The 25,150-nt window shown below is 42.0% G+C and overlaps 1 protein-coding gene across 1 annotated transcript in view; it reads left to right on the top strand.

Moving 5' to 3' along the window:
* Positions 1-643: 643 nt before the first annotated feature.
* The window catches only part of ca16b (carbonic anhydrase XVI b), a 75,348-nt gene continuing 50,841 nt past the window's right edge, over positions 644-25,150 (top strand). Inside the window, exons 1-2 of the mRNA XM_028999433.1 lie at positions 644-1,113; positions 18,411-18,497. Of these exons, the coding sequence (XP_028855266.1) occupies positions 1,038-1,113; positions 18,411-18,497 (163 nt within the window). The 5' untranslated portion in view covers positions 644-1,037. The remainder of the gene's footprint in view (positions 1,114-18,410; positions 18,498-25,150) is intronic.

Here is a 25,150-nt window from a genome sequence, read left to right on the forward strand (position 1 = left end):
ATCATTTCTCTACCTTTAATTCAACCTATAGCCTTTACAAGTCAAGCAAAAAACAAGCAAAGCTCTGAACAAAAAATAAAAAGTTCAATTTACATTTGCAACATATATCAGACACCTTTATCCAGAGCGACTTACAATCAGTAGTTACAGGGACAGTCCCCCCCTGGAACAACTTAGGTCTAAGTGTCTTGCTCAGGGACACAATGGTAGTTAGTGGGGTTTGAACCTGTGTCTTCTGGTTCATTGGCGAGTGTGTTACCCGCTGTAGCCTCGTTTTTTTACATCACAAAAACATGGCATGCTAACAGGGTTCTGCACACTTAATGGCTGACTAGAGTAACGTAGCCACACGTCGCAGTAAATTGGTTGTCACACTCTTAAACTAATACTTTGATTGAAGAGCCATTTGACGTAACCGCGGTATTTAGTCTCTTTAAATCCACTCTTAAGCGAACAACAATAGTGATTTGTGAGAAATGTCTTTTAATTCAGGCACCTTGTGGAAGGCCCTCACGTGGCGGGCTAATTAGACGCGCACACTGCGGCGCTAGGATCCGGCGGGCTCCCGTTCGCGCCCCCTTCCGAGTCCGTAATTCCGCTGCCGAAGCGGAGCTCTGCTCACATCTCCGTTCCTTCCTGGAGGAATATCTCTCTCTCCCTCTCTCCCTCTCTCTCTCTCTCTCTCTCTCCCTGTCTGACTGACTGTCTCTCGGCCGCTCTCCGGCGCGGCTGTTAAGAGGCGCAGCGGGTCTCGGCAGCGCTACGCCGCTTCTGCCATATGTTCACTACAGCCCGGCGCGACCAGTTCGGCTGCAGGACCAGGGCGCTCCGGAGTAACTTGGGGAGAGACATGAGAATATAAAATAATAATAATAATAATAATAAAAAAACACAAAAACAATTTTTTTTTGCGAGACGGAGGGAGGCTGGTGATGTGCTGGCCGCGCTCGGGTCTTCATTCTAACAAGTGAACGTTTTTTATTTTTTCTTCTTTCTCACCACCACCATCATCACCGACACCGACGCCGGGTCCGGACATGCCGGCGGCGGCGGCGCGTGGCGGCGGGGTCCGCGGCTGGATGCTCTTCTCCGCGCTGCTCGTCGTGCGGGCCGGTAAGTGCGCTGTTATATAAAGTTGCTCGGGGTTACGTTTTAACACGGTCATGTTTTCTTTCTTGCTATTATTATGACTAATTTTTTCGTTTCTGTCACGATTGGGATCGGCCTCGAGCCGACTCGCACGCGAGCTGAAGTGCCGAAGTTAAACGCATCGGGATGCTCGTTTTTTTATTTTTAATTTTTAATCTCTGTCCTTTTTCATTTTCATATTTCGTATGAAGTGACGTAATAGCCGCCGGTCGACCACGCACTCTACACGCGGGTCACGCGCCCCTTCACACCGACTTTCTCCCACGGGGGGGGCTCGTGGCAAACTGTTGAGGACGAGACGCGACCTTGTGGGGGGGGGACTTCCACGCCACAGAAATACCAGCTTCACCGTAATCAGGGGGCGTTAGCCTTAATGATTGTATGTGAGTCTGTGTGCCTCGTGTTCTGACTTGACAGCTTCAGCACAGCAACAAAAAAAAAAGTGGCTTTAATCACATGAGCTGGTGTTTAAATGAACTGAATCCTGTTCCTGCACAGTTATAAAGGCCCACGTGCCTGTCCCTGTGTCACTCGTAAATAATGCTGCTTCTCCTCGGGTGGCTAATTAACTATGATTGATGCCTGTTCTAATATTTTGGCCGGGACCTTTGATCTGGAGCCACACAGCAGGGCAGTCGAGTGGCCAGACCCGCGCATTCTCTAACCGGAAGAGAAGTAGACTTTCAGCCCCGCACCCCGTCTACGGAAGGTCGGCCCGTGTTTTTTTTTTTTTTTTATATTCCTTACAGTGAACGTGAAGTGAACACGGTGACACAATGAAATGTGTCCTCGGCATTTAACCCATCACCCGTGGGAGCAGTGTGTGGGGACGGTGCTTTGCTCAGTGGCACCTTGGCAACCTTCCGATAACGAGTCCATTTCCTTACCTGCTTATGCCACCGCTGCCCCACAAACCTGGGTCAGAAATGTAGAAAATATCTTTTCTCTCCGCCCTCAGTAACGTCTTTCAACTTGGGTCATGCGTGATGATCTCAGTATTTTAGTAATTTCGAGAAACCAACCCCGTCTGATTTGTCAGAGGGCCATGTTGAATTATTCGTTCTGGGAAGGCCTTGGCAGGATAGTCTCTTGTGTTCCAGAATTCTGTTTGTGTTGTGCGGTCGGCTTTTGTTTTAGATTGTTACGTGTTGCACACGTGTGTGCCTCCACGTGTGTGGAACTTTAATTTAGAGAAACCTCCTTTGTGAATCATGGTGGGGGAAAAACAACGGCACCGCACACCTCCCACACACAGCTCGCGCTGGTGGAATACACTGTGTGTGTGTGTGTGACAGAAATTTAACGAGGACAACAGAGCTGGTATGTGCCAGGATTTGTTTGGCTCTCAGACCATCGCACCTTCGTCTGCGACGACAAACACAAAAGCCACCGATACTCAATAACATTCATCATGCCTCTTTTTAGACAAAAAGCATTTGCCGTGGAGTTTATTCCCTATTTGATCTCATTGCCAAAGGAAAGAGTAGTTTTGACCACTGCAACAACCTGCGCAATTCTTCTTTATGATTCATATATACAGTACAGGCCAAAAGTTTGGACACACCTTCTCATTCAATGTGTTTTCTTTATTTTCATGACCATTTACTTTGGTAGATTCTCACTGAAGGCATCAAAACTATGAATGAACACATGTGGAGTTATGTACTTAACAAAAAGTGGAGACCTGGCCTCCACAGTCACCGGACCGGAGCCCAATCCAGATGGTTTGGGGTGAGCTGGACCGCAGAGTGAAGGCAAAGGGGCCAACAAGCGCTAAACACCTCTGGGAACTCCTACAAGACTGTTGGAAAACCATCTCAGGTGACGACCTCTTGAAGCTCATCGAGAGAATGCCAAGAGTGAGCAAAGCAGTAATCAGAGCAAAGAAACTAGAATATAAAACATGTTTTCAGCTTTCACCTTTTTTGTTAAGTACATAACTCCACATGTGTTCATTCATAGTTTTGATGCCTTCAGTGAGAATCTACCAACGTAAATGGTCATGAAAATAAAGAAACCACATTGAATGAGAAGGTGTCCAAACTTTTGGCATGTACTGTATATATATATTTTGTATATATAACACACTGTAAAACACACAGTGTTCATGCAGAATTCACATTGTCCAGGGACTTTCCATGGATCCCTCTTAATTGTCCGGCTCCGCCTTCGGGAAGGGAAATCGGCGTTAAATGGCAGAATGCCAGATTGTACAACTCGAAGCGCCTGAAAATGATCACTACTTTTATTTTAATAGTCTCAAGGACCTGTACATTACTGTAATATCCTGCAGTGACGTCACTGGGAGTCTACAAATCATTCTGCCAACTTCCCCGCAATGTGGTCATTTTAAGAACATTTGGACCAATTAATGCTGCTTGCTTTCTTGTTATTGAGGAATGTTAAGTAGCTTTTTTAAAAGTGCCGTTTGTTGGGTAGGGTCTGTTTTCACAGTGCAGTTTGTATGTGGCCGGAGAGGGGGACCGTCTTGGCTCTGTTTATGGTACCGGACCGGTTTTGCATGGAGAACCATGAGACCCGACGGGTGACGAGCTTAGCAGGAAGCCGGCGGCCGACACCAAAGCACATCAAACGCCTGTTGTCAGAACTTGTTGCGATTTTGAGGGCTTTACTGTCCTTCGTGCTCTCCCGTGGTCTTCCCAGTCATTCCTAATGAGGTCTGCACTCCGGAGTGATGGAGAGCTCGGCGGTATAATGAAATCAGAAAGGGATCCCTCTCCTCCTTCCATCTCTCCTCCGGCCGGTGTGTAGGGCACGGTCTGAATACAAAGCGCGGTAAATCATTTAATTGAAGGTTCCGTGGGTGGGCGGGGGTAATCGATGATCCGGAAGCCTTAAAAGTAATGGAATGCATTGATCCAAATCCATATTTTAGATTGTAGATCAGGCTGCCATTTTCGTTTCCTGAGCTGCTCTCGAGCTGCAGGGGCGTGTTGCGTCATTCTTTCCAGAGATAAACTGGATTTAGACTAATGATGAAAGGTTCTGACAAGCCCTATCAGGGGGTTTGCTGGTCTTGTGAAGACCACTGTGTTCCTGCCGAGGGGGAGCTTCTCCGTTCAATTCGCCTGGTCAGGCTGAGAATCCCGTCTCTCCCTGTAGCTCGAGGCATGTGCTGCAAGAATCGTCATGACATCATATCAAGCAGAAACCAACACCTTGCAGAGGTTTTTTTTTTTAAATTTTTGTAAGGGTGCTGAAGCTCAAAAAACCCACAGCAGATTAAGGGGAGGGGGGTGGTTGTCCATTGATTAAATCCCCGAGAGACAGAAAACGCAGGATGACTGGTAACGAATGAATGGAAAGTCTTGTCGGGGGGGGGCCTTCTTCTTACAGGGCATGGTGTCTTTTCCCATTTAAACATATAGAATGTGGTAATGTCTCATCGTGAGAATGCCGAGCTTAATTCCATTCGGTATGAAGGCATTTTGAGTCTCCACCATCAACATCAAGACACGAGAGGACAGAATGACGTGTCCATCCCGTCAGGAGAGTATTCTGCGTTGTGCCGCGTCCATTATGGCGATTCATGATTCACTCTACGTCAGTTTTTTTCTTCTCTTTTAATCACACTTGCGCAAATAATCTCTGGAGCAGCAGAATTTGCCCTCCGCCAGTGAAAGCCCAGGGGAGCCAAGTGCTCCTCACAGCACTGTGATGGGTTTTGAATGACAGTTGCCCCGAAAATCATTTGATGCAAATTGCTCTCACCATCTGCATCAAAGTCGACACATAATTAACTGAAGTCAGATGAGTTTAATGACCTTTTAAAACAAGAGCGCACAGCTCGGCCCTCCTCATATATTATTTATTCGGACTCAATTAGCACACCTCGGTTATAGCCGTTTCGTATTGATATTGATGTTGCGGCCAAAAAGCTCAAAACCGATGCTCATTCAAATGGATTTTTCCCCATTTCTGCAGGACCCAGTTCATTTTCCAAAGCAGCACACCTCTCGGCACACAAAACCTGCAGACAGTATTAAATGACAGCGCTGCTCCCCATTAGTGTTCAAAAAATGTCCTCGACAGGCACATTTGCACAGATGTGTCCCGTCACACTGAACCATGTTTCACTCTAACTACGGTGGGAACTCAGAGCTCTGCTAAGTCATGAGTTCAAATGCCATAAGCCATCCAATTTTATTTCACTTTTCCCCTTAAATCTGTGGTGTTCGTTCATTTCACATCATGCCCTGATAACGTTTGATTTTGTAATTCCATGTTTAGATTCTCTAGTCATGTTAAATGTAATGTAAGTGGTAGTAGCCTGGTGGGTAACACACTCACCTATGAACCAGAAGACCCAGGTTCAAATCCCATTGTGTCCCTGAGCAAGACACTTAACCCTAAGTTGCTCCAGGGGGGACTGTCCCTGTAACTACTGATTGTAAGTCGCTCTGGATAAGGGCGTCTGATAGATGCTGTAAATGTAAAATGTCTTTGTTCCAGTATTGTTTCATTTTATGCAGTCACTTCTGTCACAATTTAGGTCCTAATTAAAAAAAGAAAAAAAAAAGTAAAAATTAGCATAACTTTTATTAATATGAATCTATGTAGGACTGGGTTGAGGAGAACCCATATTTTAATACAACCTTTTTATAATATATTATAATGGCTAGAATGGTTATCTTGGCCCCATTAGAACACAATTGTTTGCTATAGAGTAAATTTAGGCTAAATGCTGTGCATTTTTTTGCAGGGCACTGATGTATTATTATTATTTCTGCTCTTGTTGTTTTCATCGGCCTTCATCATAATCATGGTCATCACAATAGTGCTTCACTCATGGTTGTACGTTTTTTTACATTACCTTGAAACCATGTGAATGTGATCTTATTATACAAGACTTAACGTGAACAATGCAGTTGTACTGCACTGTAAAGAGTTTGGATATGGATTAAGACAGTTGCTTACATAAGATATAAGCATAGTTTTATAAATGCGATGTGCAGTCTACTACTGTTTTACCTTAAACCCAGGGCAAATATAATTGACATTTGTATGTTATTGTGTGGGCAACTGTGTGTTCCTGTGGGTTTGCTTTATTGTGTTAAACCGCAAGCCTGCACACATTTAAGAATTTACTCACTTTTGCATTGGCCCTCAAAAAAAAAAAAAAAAAAAAAGATCACTCAGATTATCTTTACTGTTGTATAATCATTCAAAACAGGTCGGATTAAACCCTTCAGATTCACCAGGCTTCCAAAAGCATTTAAATGTATTTTAAACCCCTTAGCCAGTGTTTCATTGATGCTACTTAGATTCCTGGATGTTTTGTTGTTCACGTTGGATTTTTATTTATTTTTTCATGCTGTAAAAAAATCCCATGTCCTGATTTTCAGGGAGAATTGGGAAGTATGGACAGCTAATTGATTAACTTCCCCTTTTGCAAAAAGTTGTCATTAGAGAAATATGAAGTGGATTCAATTTGAAATAAATGATAATAGTTGTGTAATTTGGCTTTTATGTTTGCAGGGTCTGTTATTCCCGTTTACCGACTGTGAAAATGTACGTGCGGAAATAGACTCGCACACCTCAGCCCACACCTTTAGTGGCTGTAATGTGTCTATAAGATATTTTTTTTTCTTCTCCTGCTGCATCCATCTTGTCTTATTTTCCCTGACTGCCACTAAGCATTTAGATGTTCTTGTTTTTAGATTTCGGTTCAAAGCCATTGCTGTTACGTTTAAATAATTTGGCCATGTTTTCTTTGTGTTCTCCATGCTGTGCATCTCACTGTCTGGTGTGCTCTCCTCCAGCAGCAAGTGGTGGGACCTTGTTGCTTCTTATTTACACCCATTTACACTCCATATAAACACCCTCGATCATTACCAGACACATAACATATTATCATTGCTCTATAAGTGCAGTGTATTATTTCAGTGCAGTCATGTATGAGGAAGTTGCAAGTGACGTAGAGCAATGAGAAGATCAGCATTTCACCTGGTTTTGACCCTCCTGAGGTTTAATGCAGCAGTAGCCCCAGGGGCCTTTGGTGAATCCATCCTAAAGGAAAGTTCCCTGCCCCACCTGTGCGAGTTGGACACCGAAAGCAACTGCTGCGGTCTTCCGAGCATCTCGGTCATTATCTCAAATCAGACACGTTGACCCAGTCCCACAGCGAGATTTCCCCAGGACGCGCCATTCTGTGTCTGTAGCTTTAAATGCTAATGAGGAGGAGAACGGCCACTAGAAGAGAGCAGACATTTATGGAAAGGACGTAATCAACACCATTCACCAACTACAATGTTTGGCGCAAAAACGTGTCTGCATTTCTTCCAGAAAAACTAAAATTAACCCACTGGTTCTCACATGACTGAACAAAAAAAATACATTTGTACTAATTTTTACATCCAATCACTGAGCAACTGCAATGCTTTGCACGTTTGGAAACTTTGACAGTCGGTGGTGATAATGTTTTAGGGGAGGGGTGGGAAATGCTTTTTCCACCCAGAGAATGAGAAAGGGGAGGTAACCTTTCCCCTTATGACAACATAATGGTAGAAAATCCAGATCTGACCATCTGAGCTGCCGCTCTCTGGACTGCGAAGCAGAATGACCTCCTTATACACTTTGCCATATCTAGCTACTGCATCATAGACAGGATGGGGGAACTCGTATTAATGTTAAATAATCTTACAAACTGAAATATTCATGTAAATATTCATTTAAGAATGAGCAAACACAGAGCTTTAGAGTGCAACCAAATTTCAGAATAATCCGACTAGAGTCTCCTCAAAAAAAAAAAGTCTCCTCTTATTGGCCGTGGTCCATATATTCCTATATGCGTGACTTTATGATAACCACATTGTTAATCATTGCCTATATGCACCGAAATGAAAAAAAAAACCTGTAAAACTGCAGTTGAAAACTTGGTGCACCTGACTTGTTTTCTGGTGTACCTAAGAAAAAAGTTAGATGCACCAGTGCAAACAGTGCAAAAAGTTAGTCTAGAGCCCTGAAACACAAGCCTAAATTTTTGGTTGTATTGTATAAGGCTTGAAATTTCTCTAGCTTGAGTGCAAAGAGCTCTCATTCATTTTGGTTACAATCGTGCACATAAACACGATGGGCTAGGGCTGAACGGATTTAAGAAACAATTGAATCGCGATTTATTTGACGCATGGCGATTGCGAAGTCTGTTCAGTATTTACTATCATATGTGTCATAACCGTACATTGAAATATGAACTGCACTTCTGTAAGTAGCATAACTGTAATTAGCATAACACAAGTGGCTTTAAGTGGGCGTGGCTTTAACTTGGGACACATCTGATTGTGAGCATGATTATCGATCACACAGGGACATCAACAAAACGTGATAAGCTGTCATGTTTCCAACTACTGTGGAGCTCCACACCTCACGGTAAACTTAGTTTACTCTGCTGCATGCCGTACAGCAGAATGCGTCTTCCTACAGCAACCCTGACATTAACCAATGGAGCAGAGTCTGGGGTTTTGGTTAAAATTCGATAAATCATTCAGCCCTACGATGGGACAGAACTTGTATATTAATATTTTACGAAGCCCACAATAAAGTACACTTAATTAAATATCACTCTCACTCGCTATCCATAATATCCGAATGCAAATCTAGGGCCCTATGATTTCCACGATGCGGAAAACGCAGACGGAATTGCTGAATCCAACAATTAAAACAAAATCCACTATAAAAGGTGGAATTGCGTATAATTGCCGTAAAGCACTTTTATTTTACAAAAGGAAGAATGCGTAATATTGTGAAATAGTTCTTTGCATGAAATGCACACACCATTTTTATATAGATGGTTTACAAAAGCAAACTGTTAATGGCTGTCGCAGACTCACAGCACAAAATGTGTTTTAGATATTTTATCGTCCCTGGTTTCATACTTTGATCCGGTAGCTCTCACATAATGACAGTGTGTCGTTCCTGCAGCAAGAACGTTTACGGTGTTGAGGAGACAGCAGATATCCCCGTTGAGTATTTCTGTGTCAGTGATGTTGTCTCCGTGCTGATGAGGAACGGGGTGCATCTGGGGAGATCCTGCAGCAAGTGCGAGCTCATCGCTGGCTGCGAGGCGAGTGAACGCTAATGAGAAATAATCAGCGCGACTGTCCTCATTATCGCCACACCGCATTGCTCAATAAGCACCTTATGATCTATCGCTAATAAGCTAGTTAACAAAACGTGCCACAATCCAATATGCTCGCCAAGTCAGAATGGTGGAGGAAAGTGTTGTGTTCTTCCCTTCACGAGGGGGCATCAGCGGCTTCATTTCCCGCAGCCTTGATTATAACATTTCTAACATTTTCTAGCTGCAGATAGGTCGCCCTGAGCTCTTGAAGGATCTCAAACTCCGATTGTAATCACCTTAATTAACATGCATGTCATTTTGACGTGTTATTTTAAGAATGCGGGGGCATTATCTAAAGTGCTGGTGACTGATGGGCAGTGTAATTGTGGGTCTTTGTTTCAGACCCCTTGTATCATCCTAAGTCTCAATATTCATTTGTTCATATATATATATATATATATATATATAAATTATAGACCAGAAAGGAATGTACACACACACACACACACACACCATTGGGTTTCTGTTGGATACACTTGCAGTGGCTCTTCACTGACAATGCTGAATGCAAGACTGAAGGTTACGCTTGCTTTATTTATTTTTATGGTGTCTGTGGAATTCATGTGTGAAATCAGTTCTAGTTCAAGTGTTCTATCGTGCGACCAATTGATTGAGAAATTAGGTTGCATGTGCAATGGTGCAACCAGCCACTCGGGGGAGAAAAGTCTCTGTACCTCTGAAAACCTTTGCACTTTTGATTTCAATTCGCTTTTTATTTAGTTTATTTCGTTTTAATTTCAGCACAGTGAAACACTTTAAGCACCAACATATTTTCAGTAAGTTAACTTTCTTGTAGAATTCTGCTTCAAATTATCAACTCTGTTAACCAGATTGTTAGTTAATCGTTTACAAGTCAATATATCCTATATGCACAACATTTTAAAAAGACAAAAAGTGAACCGGTAAAACTGCGTTGGTTAAAGGTGATGCAATCGAAAATCTGGTGCACGTAACTTTTGTTCTGGTGCATCTATGAAAAAAGTGCAATCAGTACAAAAAGTTAGTTTATAGCCCTGCCTAGTGTCCTTTATTTTATGCAGTTTATGCTAACATTTAACTGAGTTAATCATTTTATTTTTTATTATACACTTAAACTTATACTTAGAAAAGATTGAATTCATTGCTGCAATTGAACATCAGCCTTCCGTCCCTTATTAAACAAACAGGGCTGGGCTGGCATCCTTCTGTCTGGATCCAGGGCACCATGACAATGGAAGGAGGTCTCAACGGGGAAGTACGAGGGTGGGTAAAAGTTCAAAAGCTTGACATTCTGTACATTGTGGCAAATCAAAGGGCAGAATCTGTCCCAGTATCTAGGCGCCTGTACATAGGAAATTAAAGGAAATGAAATAAAAAGTGTTGGGCGAGTAAAAAAATAAAAAATAAATAAAAAATACATCTGAGAGAATTCAGTTACAAGCCTTAAAAGCTCGACGTAGGAGTCATTTTGTTATTCGATTGGTCCCTAACACGATGAAAGTGAACAAATGAACTATGGAAAAAGTGGCATAAACGTGTCATCGCTGTGTTTTACATCACAGAGGTGTAGTTCTAATGGCAGAAGGACTGTTAGGCAGAAATTGTTATTGTTGTATATGCATGTGTGTGTGTATAATGTATGTGTGTACAGTACAGGCCAAAAGTTTGGACACACCTTCTCATTCAATGTGTTTTCTTTATTTCCATGACCATTTACATTGGTATATGCTCACTGAAGGCATCAGAACTATGAATTAACACATTTGGAGTTATGTACTTAACAAAAAATGTGGAATAATAGTTTCTTCAAAATAGCCGCCCTTTGCTCTGAATGCTGCTTTGCTCACTCTTGGCATTCTCTCGATGAGCTTCAAGAGGTCGTCACCTGAGATGGTTTTCCAACAGTCTTGAAGGAGTTCCCAGAGGTGTTTAGCACTTGTTGGCCCCTTTACCTTCACTCTGCGTTCCAGCTCACCCCAAACCATCTCGATTGGGTTCAGGACCGGTGACTGTGGAGACCAGGTACATAACTCCATGTGTTCAATTCATAGTTTTGATGCCTTCAGTGAGAATCTACCAATGCAAATGCTCATGGAAATAAAGAAAACACATTGAATGACAAGGTGTGTCCAAACTTTTGGCCTGTACTGTATGTACCTTGCCTCTGAGAAGCAACACAAAATTGTAAAGTTCTCATGTCTCACATGAGTGTGTGTGTTTTGTTTTATTTTTGTGTGGCATGATGCATACGTGACCAATTAGATCCGATCTGTACAATTTGAAAAAGTTCGAAAATGACTGGGTCCTTTAGAGCCTCTGAACTGTTTTGAGATGATATGTACATGCTAGATACATTTGGCACTATGTGCCAGAAGGATATTGAATCAGGCTTCTGCAGAGCTGGGAGTAACATAGAATGTGCAGTGAGGTGTAGATGCTGTAGGGCAAGGATCAAGTGTCTTCCACTTAATGAGTTTAATGAATTACTAGACCATTATCCGCTTCTGTTGGCTGGATGTGTGATAGGGTGCTTTATGAAGCACTTGTCAACTTGTAATGTATATTTCTAATATAAACCTTGTTCTAGAGGTTGCCTCAGAACAGGAAGGTGATGAGGTCTGTGGAGTTTAAATTTAGTCTGCCGATTCGTTCAATATTGACTTTCCCTCAGGAAGTTTTCTGGTGGGCGGTCTGAAATAGGTCAGATTTCTCACCAGCAGACAATGAAACAATGGGTCATCATTATTTCTCTAAATACAGAAGAATGGCAGGATGTTGGTGCTCCTTGCCAACTTTGTAGGATTACATAGGCCGCCATGCTCTGAACAATTGTTTTTTTTTCTGGCATGCAAATACAATTGCTCTGGACATGAAAGTTTTATTAAGATGGCTGAACCCTTTTTGTCTTTGTGTCAACTTGTCAACCAACCACCTCATTAATGCTCACCAAAAAAACCTTTCAGCAGAACATTCTGGACAGACTGCAATTAAATGCTTAGATGTGCCCTTTTGGTGACTTCTGACAACAGCATTGCTGAATTTGCTGGTAATAAATTTCAGCACTGAAGAAGTATAATATCATATTCATGTCTGTATTTTTGCATAAATTCCATTACTGGCATTCGCTCAGCTCCCTACTTAAAAGTTCCAGTTCTACAGTTTTTTAATAAGACAGTTTGAGCATTGGATATTGTACAATCAGGCCAAGGTTCCAACCAAATGGGGGTCTGCTTTGTGGTTCTCAAGCAATGTGTATGAAATATCAATTTTTTATTTTAGTATTCTTAATACCGTGTGTATGTACATTTGTAATATGTACACTCAAGAAAATAAATAATGATCAATGAAAGCCAGTTAGACCCTGGTGTGACATGGCCCATTATAGGCATCATCATCTATTAAGTTATTTCGCAGCAGTTCTAGTTAAAGCCATTGCTTGTTTTATTTTTGCAGTTCTTGAAATTGTCCATTGACCATCTTAATTGCCTGGCATTTTGACCCTGATTTGTTGGATGCTGACTTGTGTTATCTATGCCACTCCTCTGTGCTTTGCCTGCTTGGTTATCTCCTTCACGATAAGTGTCATTATCTGAATTCATCATAAAAAAATTGCATGCAATTACTTCTGAAACATAAGCATTCAAGTCCATGGCAATTAAACTATGCTACATATCTTTTAGTACTTGATTGCTGTGAAGTGAACAATTACTATTTCCACTTAGAAAAAAATAATCAACGTTAGAATTGTCTGAGTATCAAAGGCGCAAAAACCTGTTTAGCATCATGTGGTATGTGACATTAAGGAGGTCCTTTAAAGCCCTGGATACTGAAAGTTGGCTTGTCTATGAATAATGTTATTAATAATTCATTAATAATGTAATTAATAATAACATTATTCTGTTGAAAGGGGCCGTCGAGTGCCACGAATTGGTGGATATAGTTTGCACCAAGGATTAATGGTCACATGAAGGCCAGGACCCAAGAGGATTTCCTTTTGTGCATCATTGCCTCCTCCAGGTTACATTTCTGTCATGGTGTTAAGGTGTTAAGGTTTTAGTTTTGCAGTGTCGCAGGCCAGATGGTGCCACATGCATGAGTAAGCCTTGCGTGTCCATGACTCTCTTTACTGGTTCACTGGTTGTCCTTCATTAGACAACTTTTGGTAAATAATATCCACTGCATACCAGGAACCCTCGATCCCTCATGCTCTGAGCTAGTCATCTAGCTTGACAATTTGGTCCTCTGATGGCAACAGAAGAACATCCTCCTCCAGAATTGACTGTTCAGTAATAGCTACCATCCTTTGACAGGTGCTTTATAATGAAATAACCTTCTCCCTTGGACTGCTCCCATTAGGGGTCGCCACAGCAGCTCGACCGGTCTGGCTATCCGCAGAATTGACCTGACGCAGCCATCCCTATTTACCCGGGCTTGGGAGCACGTCCGTCCCCAGTGGCTGGGTTAGCCTTCACAATGATCAGTGTTATTCACTCCATCTCAGTGGTTTTGATGTTATGCACAATCAGTGTACATATCTAAAGAGATCCGTTGCTTGTAATGCATTTATAATAAATCACACAAAATCCAAACAGAAGTTATATTTTGTTGCCCTGCGCATTGCCAATAGAGGTGAAGTGTTTAATTATGGATTTCTTGGAATAAAAAGCGAGGTCCAGTGTCATCCCTGAAGTACGGCTGGCCTTGTTTCTTTCTGCTGTGCTAACAGCCTTGTGCTTTTCTGTGATCTATATCAAGAGATGCTCCACGATAATCAGAAGTCAGGCGCTGACGAGCGACTACGTTGTGTTCTGTGCACGCCACGTGCCAGGATTTCTGACCTTTTCCGATGGAAAGTCTGTGAATGTGGTGAATGCCCTTTAAGTGCTTGCTTTGCAGCACAGTGTAAATGTCTGCCTTGCCATTTAGGGATGTCTGCGCAGCGCATTCAGTGCTTTACAAAAGGGGGAGAAACAGGGACAATCATAAGGGGCAAAGCAGTTGGCTGCATAAACGTGATTGAGCTGGGATCTAATCTACGTTTTACTCATTTACACGAAGGCACTTACACACACACACACACACACTACATACTGCTTTGTTTCTTTCTCTGGAAGTGCTGTTGAACAAGTAAAATAATGTTTTCAGCTAATGTCTTGGAATACAGTTTGCATACGGAATGCTCCGTGACATCTTGTGTTGAATGTTTTACATTCAGTAAAATACCCTGCTTCAACACCATTTAAATTAAAAATAAAAAAGATTAATACTTTCAGTTCTGTTCTAAACCTAAAATAAACCACATAACCTGTTTTTTTTCATAAAACAGATTTAGTATCAAAAATATTATTTTTTGGCAAAGCCATGTTTCAGAGAGTTTCATTTATCTATTGACATTCATATTTTATTTACATTTTTCAAAGACAGTCCTAAATATTTCTGTATTATGTTAATGATGCTATTAATTTTCAAATTGTGATTTAATATGCAATGAACAAGTAAGTTAAGAGTCAAATATTGTTCATATTTATTCTGGAGGGTTGGAACACTGCCTGAGATTTATAATGAACAATGAGAATGCTTACAAATATCGAATTAAAAAGTATCGTCTCATTTAGAATTGCAGCTAAGCCATTTCAGACATTTAGCTGTATCACATTAGTCCATATGTTGAGTTTGCAGGTTTATAGATCAGCCGCAATGTTAACAGTTAACAATGTTAACAGGTCTAGGAATGGACATCGTAAAACCCTTCAGAATCTGGCATGAAGACGTTACGTGCAGTCCCACTCATCTCACTGTCATTAAGAATCAACACATTGAAATCTTTGTCTTAATCCAATAACCCTTCCTTTTGCGTTTTATTACTCAAGACTCAAGACCTTGTATTGTCATTGTACAGTTGCCTGGACAAGTGGTTTGTTAGCAAGTCCACAAAGGTTCAAGAAAAGTGGCAGTGCAAGATATGGCCATTATATATTTATGCAATTCGACAGCGCATTATCATTACTGTAAAAGTGGTGTTGTCCGGAAGTGATGCGCCCTGGAAGAGACGTGGCATCGTATTTCCATATATCTTTCTGAATTAATGATGCCCTCACAGATGTATAATGGGCACTGGCACATCCTGGCTTTAGACCTGATGGTGATAGCAGCTCACATGATGCTTGGTTCAGGAACCTGTGTTGGGTTTTTTCCTCACCAAAAAGTGTTGAAAAAGACATTAAAAAAAAATAATTCCGCTGTGCTACTGTCCAAACAGTCTGAGAGCTGCAGGCACATCTGTTTATGTATGGATTTGTACTGGCTTCTTCTTTCAGAGTTTCCTTTTTCATGCAGATTTTTTGCCAATAGGATTCCATGTTGCACACGCACAGATACCAGAGACACCAGTTAAACAAAGATTATGACGCATGATGGGCCCTCTTCCTTCAGTGTCATAACCCTTATTTGTTCCCCACACCTGTAAGTGTGACCGGTGTGTAAATTGAATGTGTGAGCAACTGATGGCCGGTGTCGCTGTGCAGCAGCCTCCCTACGTGCAGGACGGTGGCACATCTCTTTCTGAATTAAAACCCTGACCTCCACTAAGGCGGTGCTAGAGGTTCTATTTTGAAGGCTTAGAATTTTGGGAAATATAGTTGGCTTATTAATAGGGGAGCCGTGTCTTTTGAACTCCAGGTGAGAGATTGGGGGGGTTGGCAGGGTTTATGTAGGCACCCGTGTGATTCAGTTCCCTGTAGCCATGACAGCCTCTGACATCAGACCTTTAACACAGTGAAGTATGCAGAGACTCGTCGGTACTGCGGCCAGGTTTCGCCGGCCTGACTGGATTGAGTTGAGTAAGCACCGTGTGCAGGTATATGGCTGAGCCTCGCCGTTGTGTCCTGTGTGGCTCAAAACGGAGGCGGGGGAGGGGGGCGCACAGAAGGGAGCGTCGCCCATTACCATAAGGCTGTCTGCTCCCCACTTTGATCAAAGTAACAGGATTCTTTCACTCAACCTGTCCGTGAGGGGGCTGCTATCCATCTGTAGGCGCTGCTGTCTCCCTCTCGCTGCCTTACTGGCCTTTTACCGTCCCTGTCGGAGCACCACTGAGCACATTTCACTCGACAGCAGCTGAGGATCATCCTGTGCTATTTCGGGATTTCATTATATCTGCATATTTAGTTGGAAGGTTAGCTGATTGTGTCAGACTTTGCTGAGTGAATGCAAAAGGAGTGTGTGTGTGCATTTCTGCTTAATAGTGCCTTTTTTCAGATGTAAAATGGACTAAAATAAATCACTGGTACCTATTAACTACAAATTATTGAACATTATTGCCACTCATAAAATATTAATGCAGTCTTGTACCAGTCTAGAGTAGCTAATCACACCATAGCCTTCCAAGCTGCGTGAGCAGTTGAGAATAATGTGACGAACACGTGACATCATGTCATAGAGAAGCACTATAACTGCACTGAAAAGGTGTGCAAGACCAGTAGTTTTGGTGTTAAGCAACCTATTGCTCTTATGCTGTATACGGAGCACTCTTACTACAGTACTATAGTACACAGCATGACTGCATTTTATTGTTCTGCGTGTTACATTTTACTTAACCTCTAGCCTTTACTACACTAATAATAATATTTTCCCCTAGAAGAGGGGAACTGTTTAAAACAGTTTTTCTAGCAGCCTGTTGCACTGCTTGATACCCCCACCCCCCCCCCCCCCCCCCCTCCAAAAAAAGAAAAACAATAACCAACTACATATTTGATTTCTAACAATACTTTTATACTGGTTGTCGCCAAGGTTTATTGAGAAGGGGAAAAAAAGTTTTGTGGAATTAATTTAATAACCTAATTGGTATAGAAATAAGTATTGTTCATGAACCGGTATAGGAAACAAGATATCTTTCTGGTGTCAGAAAAATGTTGATACCCAGCCCTTCTCTTGGGTCTTGAAGACTGCAAGCAAATGGGCGGGGCCGTGCTGGTGCCAGTAGAATGAATAGTCAGTGCGTGGTGCCTAATTAATCCCCTATGTAATGATGCAACTGTGGGTAATTGTTCAGCTGAGGTTGGGAAAATGTGTTTGTGCAAGCATCACATCTCTTACGTTCCCCATCCACCCCCTCTCTGTAAAGGAGCACTGTACCTGACTGGGCTTGTGCTAAAATAAGAACGGGATAAAGGACCTGCTCTCGGCCTTGTAGGAAGCCCCATTTATTCTGAAGCATGTCCCCCCCCGTGTGCGCGCTTCTCTGGTGATGCAGTTAGTAGCTCGATCATAGGGACGTGTGTGGCTTTCAGGCGAGAACAAGGGACACGATAGGGGACCCACCTTTCGTGTCACCGGGCGTATATATCTTTTGCAGCTACAGATCTGACAGGATTAAAATAAGCCTGAATGAGAAGCATTTATTACAAGGCGGGGACTTTAATTGCACTTCATTATTTGGATTAGAGTCACTTGTCTTTCTCCTTTTTATTCGCCTCAAACAAGGAAAAAAACCTTTTCTTGAACAGCATGCTGTGACAGAGTTGAAATACTTTAAGTGGCGAGTCTGAGATTGGTATCGTGTGATGAACCACGAGTAATGGCTGCTGAAATGTGTGCATACCTGCCAAGGGTGTCTAAAAATGATCATTATTTCTTGTGATTGCCCTATTATGGGAAAAAAAAAGAACTCCGGACACTGTGGCTGTTGCCAAGGTCTCCTGGTTCATCTCTCTTAACTTCTGTGGGCTTTGTAAAGAGCTTCAGTCCTCATGTAGGATATTAAACGGTAATGGTTCTGAAACGAAAACCATATCACCAACAGCTCATGTTGTGGTTCTCCTAATATAACAAAACTCAGGGCAGGATTGGGAGGGTCATATTATATTTTTTAATTTAACGCATATACTGTATTTCCCACTATGTTATGTTGTACGGAGCTGAGAACTGAACAAACAGTATGTGTGTTCATTGCATGCCTGACATTTAATATTATATAATATAAAGTTGATAAGACATGGTAAATATGAATGTAACATTATTCCATGAACCTTTGGATACCCTAATACTGGTGTAAAGAATGGACATGGTTCACTCTGAATGTTCCAGTAAATTATGCTGTGAGAATCCACAAGGCCTGAACTCTGTTTCTCTCCCTGTTCCTCAGCCTCCAGTTCTGGTGCGGAGCACCATGGGAAACAGCCAGAGGCCAGAGAGAAGAGGGCAGCAGGTGAACCCTACTGGGCATACTCAGGTGACTGATTTTACACTCTGAGCTGCATGAAAGACTTTTCAACCGACTTCATCCGCATTACACAGCCCATGGTTTATTTATAGAACTACCATCAAATAACTGGGTTCTTGTTCTGTCTTGTACTCTGCGATGTACTGGTCTTTATTAAATGGCTTTGATTTGAGATCTTTGCATTCTTACTTATATACTGAACTGGTGGCACTTATGAGGCTGCTTTAAGGGTTTTATATATATATATATATATATATATATATATATATATATACACACACACACACCTACACACACACACACACACACACTTCATTTGTTAATGTTTAACCCACAACCAGATCATCAGAACATTGTCTCCCTCTTGATTGCTTTTGTAAATGTGAAGAGCCCTCTGCAATCCATGTATATCCATATGAATTTGGGGCAGTGGTGGCCTAGCAGTTAAGGAAGCGGCCCTGTAATCAGAAGGTTGCCGGTTCAAATCCCTGGCCAAGGTGCCACTGAGGTGCCACTGAGCAAAAGCACCCACACACTGCTTCCCGGGCGCCCTTTCATGGCTGCCCACTGCTCACCAAGGGTGATTGTTAAAAGCAGAGGACACATTCCGTTGTGTCACCGTGTGTTGTGCTGTAGTGTTTCACAATGACAATCATTTCACGTTCACTTTCACTTTCATATACAATATAAAATAAGATGAGCCCAATGACTGACTGACAAATGCCTGTTTTTAAAATAGTGCCATCAGACTGATGTAAGAATCAATTCAAATTTTTAAGCTTTTCGTACTTGAGCTGAACCATTTCATAGCTGAGCAGAACAGTTTCTCCTGCAGGGTGCAATAAAAGATTTAGTTTAAGTTTGTGTGTGTGGTGGTGTGTACTCATCTGCGTTCCGTTCCCTGAACCGCTCACAGGTTACTAACTGGAGTCAATGACGTCAGGCTTTCTCCGGCCTGTCTGCAGCAGATAGAGTGCGCCGAATGAGCACGAACATGCAGACGTTTGGAGATGGAGCCAGATGGAGTCTGATGATATGCAGCCTTTCTGTGTGGTGTATCACTTTGGAAGAAAAGAGAGAGAGATGGGGGGGGAACAAGTCAGGATCCAAGCTGTTTCATAGTAGAATTCCCAGCAATGAAATTTTAATCACTCCGATTTAAAAGTGAGAGGTCTCACTAGAACCTGTCAGATTCAGTTCTTGTCAAAAGGTAGGGCAGGCCACATTTGGGTGAACTGAATGAATGCTAATGGCTTCCCAGCAGCTCTCTCAGCCAGTGCATTTGGTTTGGTTTTGGTTTTTCTTCACGAAGCATGTAGGCCCGTCACAGATGCCCCTCCTGTTCCCTCCAGGCCATTGGAAACGGGCTGTTCCCAGAACAGCCATTATACAAGCTGATCAATAGCGCTCTTAGTTAAAGCCTTGGCGCGCCATGCTAATCTTGTGACATTTCATGCATCCTAATTGGCGGGCCTGCGCTTCTGTCTGTGCATGTCCTCAAGTGTGTATGTGTCTATGTATATGTGTACGCGTGTGGGTTTTTTTTTTTTTTTTTTTTTTTTTGTGTGCGCGTGCGTGCTTGGCTGTCCGTAGATCAAGCTCTGTGCATCTGTGTGCCTTCTGTGAGTCCAACTGCCCACTCTGTCTTTCTGTCCATTATCTCAGACTAATGCCTGAGGGAGAAGAGTGCCGTTTGTCATGGACATGACATAAACTATGCAGTCCATGGATGGGCAGTCTAATGAAGCCACAGTTAGGATAAAGGTCCATGTCAGAATGACTGCTCTAGCTCCCTCTCACCCATCATCTGTCCTCTCTCTCTCTCTCTGCTTTGCTGCTTTTTTCCAAAAAATAAATCTGTCTCCCCCTTTCATTTTAATCTATCATAAAAGTTATCAAAATGGGGGGAAATCAATCTTAAGAGACTTATGTCATTATTCTAAATGCAGACAGAGTAGCATTTACATTTAAGGCATTTGGCAGACGCCCTTATCCAGAGCGACTTACAATGTGCTTTCATGTTACCATCGATGAAGTGATCAGCTCTGGTTCATTAGGACCCTCAACTATGAATACAAATGGGGCTTTTCAAAAATGCCTTGAGGATATTTACAGTGGGGCATAATAGGTATACCTCAACTATGAGAGACAAAATGAGAAAATCCAGAAAATCACATCCTCTCATTTTTTTAAAGAGCTTATTTGCAAATTATGGTTGAAAATTTGTATTTGGTCACTAACAAACAAGCAAGATTTCTGACTCACAGAGCCTATAACCATCAGTAACACACTACGCCGCCAGGTACTCTGCAGTGCCAGACGTGTTCCCCTGCTTAAGCCAGTACATGTCCGGGCCCATCTGAAGTTTGCTAGAGAGCATCTGGATGGGAGAATGTCATATGGTCAAATGAAACCAAAATAGAAATTTTTGGTAAAAACTCTAATTGTCGTGTTTGGAGGAGAAATAATGCTGAGTTGCATCCAAAGAACACCATACCTACTGTGAAGTATGGGGGTGGAAGCATCATGCTTTGGGGGTGTTTTTCTGCAAAGGGACCCGGACGACTGATCCGTGTAAAGGAATGAATGAATGGGGCCATGTATCGTGAGTGAAAACCTCCTTCCATCAGCAAGGGCATTGAAGATGAAACGTCGCTGGGTCTTTCAGCATGAAAATGATCCCAAACACACCACCCGGACAATGAAGGAGTGGCTTCGTAAGAAGCATTTCAAGGTTCTGGAGTGGCCTAGCCAGTCTCAGGATCTCAACCCCATAGAAAATCTTTGGAGGGAGTTGAAAGTCCGTGTTACCCAGCGACAGCCCCAAAACATCACTGCTCTAGAGGAGATCTGCATGGAAGAATGGACCAAAATACCAGCAACAGTGTGTGAAAACCTTGTGAAGACTTACAGAAAACGTTTGACCTCCGTCATTGCCAACAAAGGGTATATAACAAAGTATTGAGATGAACTTTTGTTAGTGACCAAATACAAGTTTTCCACCATAATTTGCAAATAAATTAATAAAAAATCAGAGGATATGATTTTCTGGATTTTTTTGCTCATTTTGTTGAGGTATACCTATGATGAAAATTACAGGCCTCTCTCATCTTTTGAAATGGGAAAACTTGCACAAATGGTGGCTGACTTTTTTGCCCCACTGTATCTGTATGTTGAAAAGGGAAATTAACTACCAAATGTGTCAGTCTACAGAAGACTTTAGTGGTGTTTTTATTCATTGGGAGTGGTGTTTTTATTCAGTGGGAGGAGCTTGTGGCAATGATTGACAGCTCTCGTGCTCTCTCATGTTCTCATTCTGTATGATTCTGTATCTGCTCACACGTACAGAATAGCTCAGATAGTGTTGCCAGGTGCCCTCAAAATACACTAACAAACACAAAACTGCCAAATCTGTCTTGAGTGTTTACCTGCCACAACTACATAACATTCTTAAATGACAAATAAATGGCCAATATGGCAACACATGGCCACAAGTCTCCTCCCTCCTCCTCTGTTTGCCTCCAGTTTCTGTCCTCATGATAAAACGTTTTCATGGTGCTGTCAGTGAGCATCACCCACGTGATCTCAGGACCATGTCCACTAGCACGGCAAGCATGAACATCAGCTTCTTTTTCTTTGATCGCCAGATGCTGTCTAGCAGAACAAGGGTTTGAATTAGGCTCTCTGCATTTAAGAACCCACCCCACCACATGAAATGCATATTGGGTGCATTTAGATGTGCAAATCGTTTAGAGTATGTTTGTGATAAACCTACAGTGAAAATCCACAAGTTCCACTTTATTCAAGTTTATTTGGATTTTAAAACATGGAGTTTCTTTCTTTTTTTCCCCCCTTTTCTTTTTGCTTCTGTTTCATAATACCTTCCTGCACAGGCCCTGCAGGAGGTTCTAGAATGCATTATTACTTTCATTTTCTTCCAGATTCTCATTATTCTCTTTGTGTTCTGTGTCTGTCTCGTTATGTCTGCGTAGCCAGTAAATAATTGTGATCTCTCCCCTAATTTTATTCAATTCAAAGGCACCCCAAAGATTGCTACAGTCATTTGCAACACTTTGACATATTGTCATTTTTGGCTTTTATACCCAAAATGTGGTGGTACACTATGGAGCTGTTTGTGTTCGGTAATTAAACCAGACTGTAATATTTTTACATTTTTTTTATAATGTACACTCTGGACCATGTTGAAAGTGCAGGGCAATTGCAGATTGTTAATACAGCGTGAGGATAATGACTACCTGTACGGTGGTGAAGGAAGCATTGCAGCAGCCAGCTGGGGGAAAAAAAGACTCCTCCATTTAAACACTTCTACAATGTGCACTCATGGTAGAGTGCTGTAAGCAACAGGTAGCAAACTCAGCATGCCAACCAAATAATTACCTAATGGCAAAATAGTAATGAATCAGGGCTGGGTCCGCTCTGTCTTCTGACATCTGTCATTTTTTTTTATCTTTTGATGGTGAACATGGCACTTTTGAGAGCTTTTGACCTGGTGTGACAACCTGCCCATTTTCAGCCAAAGTAGCTGTGACTCCTCTTGGTCAGGGACACAATGGTAGTAAGTGGGATTTGAACCTGGGTCTTCTGATTCATAGGCTAGTGTGTTACACACTAGGCTACTACCACCCATATATAAGACTGTGTGTGATGAAGATCTCTATATCTAGATCATATATAATCTCTAATATCAGTTCTGTATCCAATCCGGTCTCTGCACTTTTCATTTACATTTACATTTACAGCATTTATCAGACGCCCTTATCCAGAGCGACTTACAATCATGTAGTTACAGGGACAGTCCCCGTGGAGCAACTTAGGGTTAAGTGTCTTGCTCAGGGACACAATGGTAGTACGTGGGATTCGAACCCGGGTCTTCTGGTTCATAGGCGAGTGTGTTACCCACTAGGCTACTACCAGGCTACTACCACTTTTCTATCATTATCTAATTTATCAATTAATTATTGAACATTGAATCATATATTTGTAACCTTTGCATAATTTATTTACTAAAGCATAAAAAGCAGAGTGAATTCATATGAAAATGTATCTTGACTGCTGTATAGATATTCTGTATACCACAACACTGCTTGAAGTGTATATGAATTATGATTTCACATAAATTAAACATTCTAATTAAATATTACAATACAATAAATTAGTTTTTCGAAACACAGCGATGCAGAACTCTCTCATCTAATTTCCAAGGTAGTTAGTCAAACCATGGTCTGTTGGCTCCTTTTTTTTTGTGCATTTCAAAAACGTTCCTACTCTCTCTCTTTCTTAATTAACAGTCCTTTGTTCACACTGAATAGGTATATCTGTCTACAGTAATTAATCACAACAATAGCACTCCAGATTGCCTGCTAAGGACCATGCCAGACAAACCATACCAGAGCACAGTCTGAGCCCCCTCCCTTTCCCACCCGTTTGCTGTATTAAAATTTCCGCTGCAATACAGTTTACGTCTACTGTAGCCTATTTATTTCATTTGGTAATCAAAGGTAAACCGTTAGGCAGGAGATTTTGTTCAACTCCCCGGGATTCCATGTTTAATAACTCACTCAACATAACCAGCCTTTTTAATATTAATTAGTATATCTGTTCAGGTGTGTAATGGCCATATGATCCTATCCAGCAGTAACACATTATTTCAGGAGGTAAGAGGGAGGTGTTTGATCTGGTGAGAAGAGCTGCTTGGATTCTCTTGTTACCTGCAGTTTTTGAAGCCTCAAATCTCTGTTCTGAACTGTTGCAGCCCATCTAGTTTTTTCCGCTGCCCACCTCTGCGTTTTCAATCCAAAGGCACTTCTCTCTTTGACTTAGCCATCAATGAGACTAAACATGGGGTATAATCACCCGGCTGTTTAAGACATTTAGCACAGGGTGTGTAGGTGGAATGGCTTTCCTGCACTTCCCAGTCATTAAAGAGCTTGCAGACTAAGTAAATATATGCAGTTAGATCATATCTTGCAGGTTTCCAGGCAGGAAGAGGAAATTGTCAGTCTGGGCTGAAATATTTTTCTCAAACTCCATTTCTGCTTTCGAAGCCCAGGCTGCATGTTCACTTGCTGGACATTTCATTAGAAACCCTGATGGTGCACCGTTTATATATGGAAATGAACAGATTACGGTCCCGCTGCTGGGTGGTGGAGCGGTGTCTAGCCGGCAGTACCCAGCAGTAATGAGTGCAAAATTCAATTTATGATTGTTGTTTTTCTGTTATATATGGTCTGGTCTGTAATATATGGCCAGCAGTGGTCCTTTGATGAATAGTGGTAGTGAGTGTATGTAAAGTAGCAACCTGGGCTACATCATAAAATGGCCTGTGTGTGTGTGTAAGGTTGTACAAGAACACTTAATTTATTCTTTATTCCAAGGTGAGTGTGGGACTCTCCTTCTGTCTGAGTCTTCTGCAACAGTCTGGTCCATGATGCAACTGATGCATAACTAATGCAGCTCTCATTCCACCTGACAGTAACGTCTAATGAACCCAGTAGAGGTTTTTTTTGCCCTGTTGCATGGGATTCCAGATGAGCCCAGCCCATATTGCTGATCCAGAATATCTAGATATCAAGTCTAAAGTTTATACAAGCACATACTGTATTTTATTGACAGCGGAACATGCTTACATACTGCACACGGGG

Source organism: Denticeps clupeoides, chromosome 12 (assembly GCF_900700375.1).
Source record: "Denticeps clupeoides chromosome 12, fDenClu1.1, whole genome shotgun sequence".
Lineage (NCBI taxonomy): Eukaryota > Metazoa > Chordata > Actinopteri > Clupeiformes > Denticipitidae > Denticeps > Denticeps clupeoides.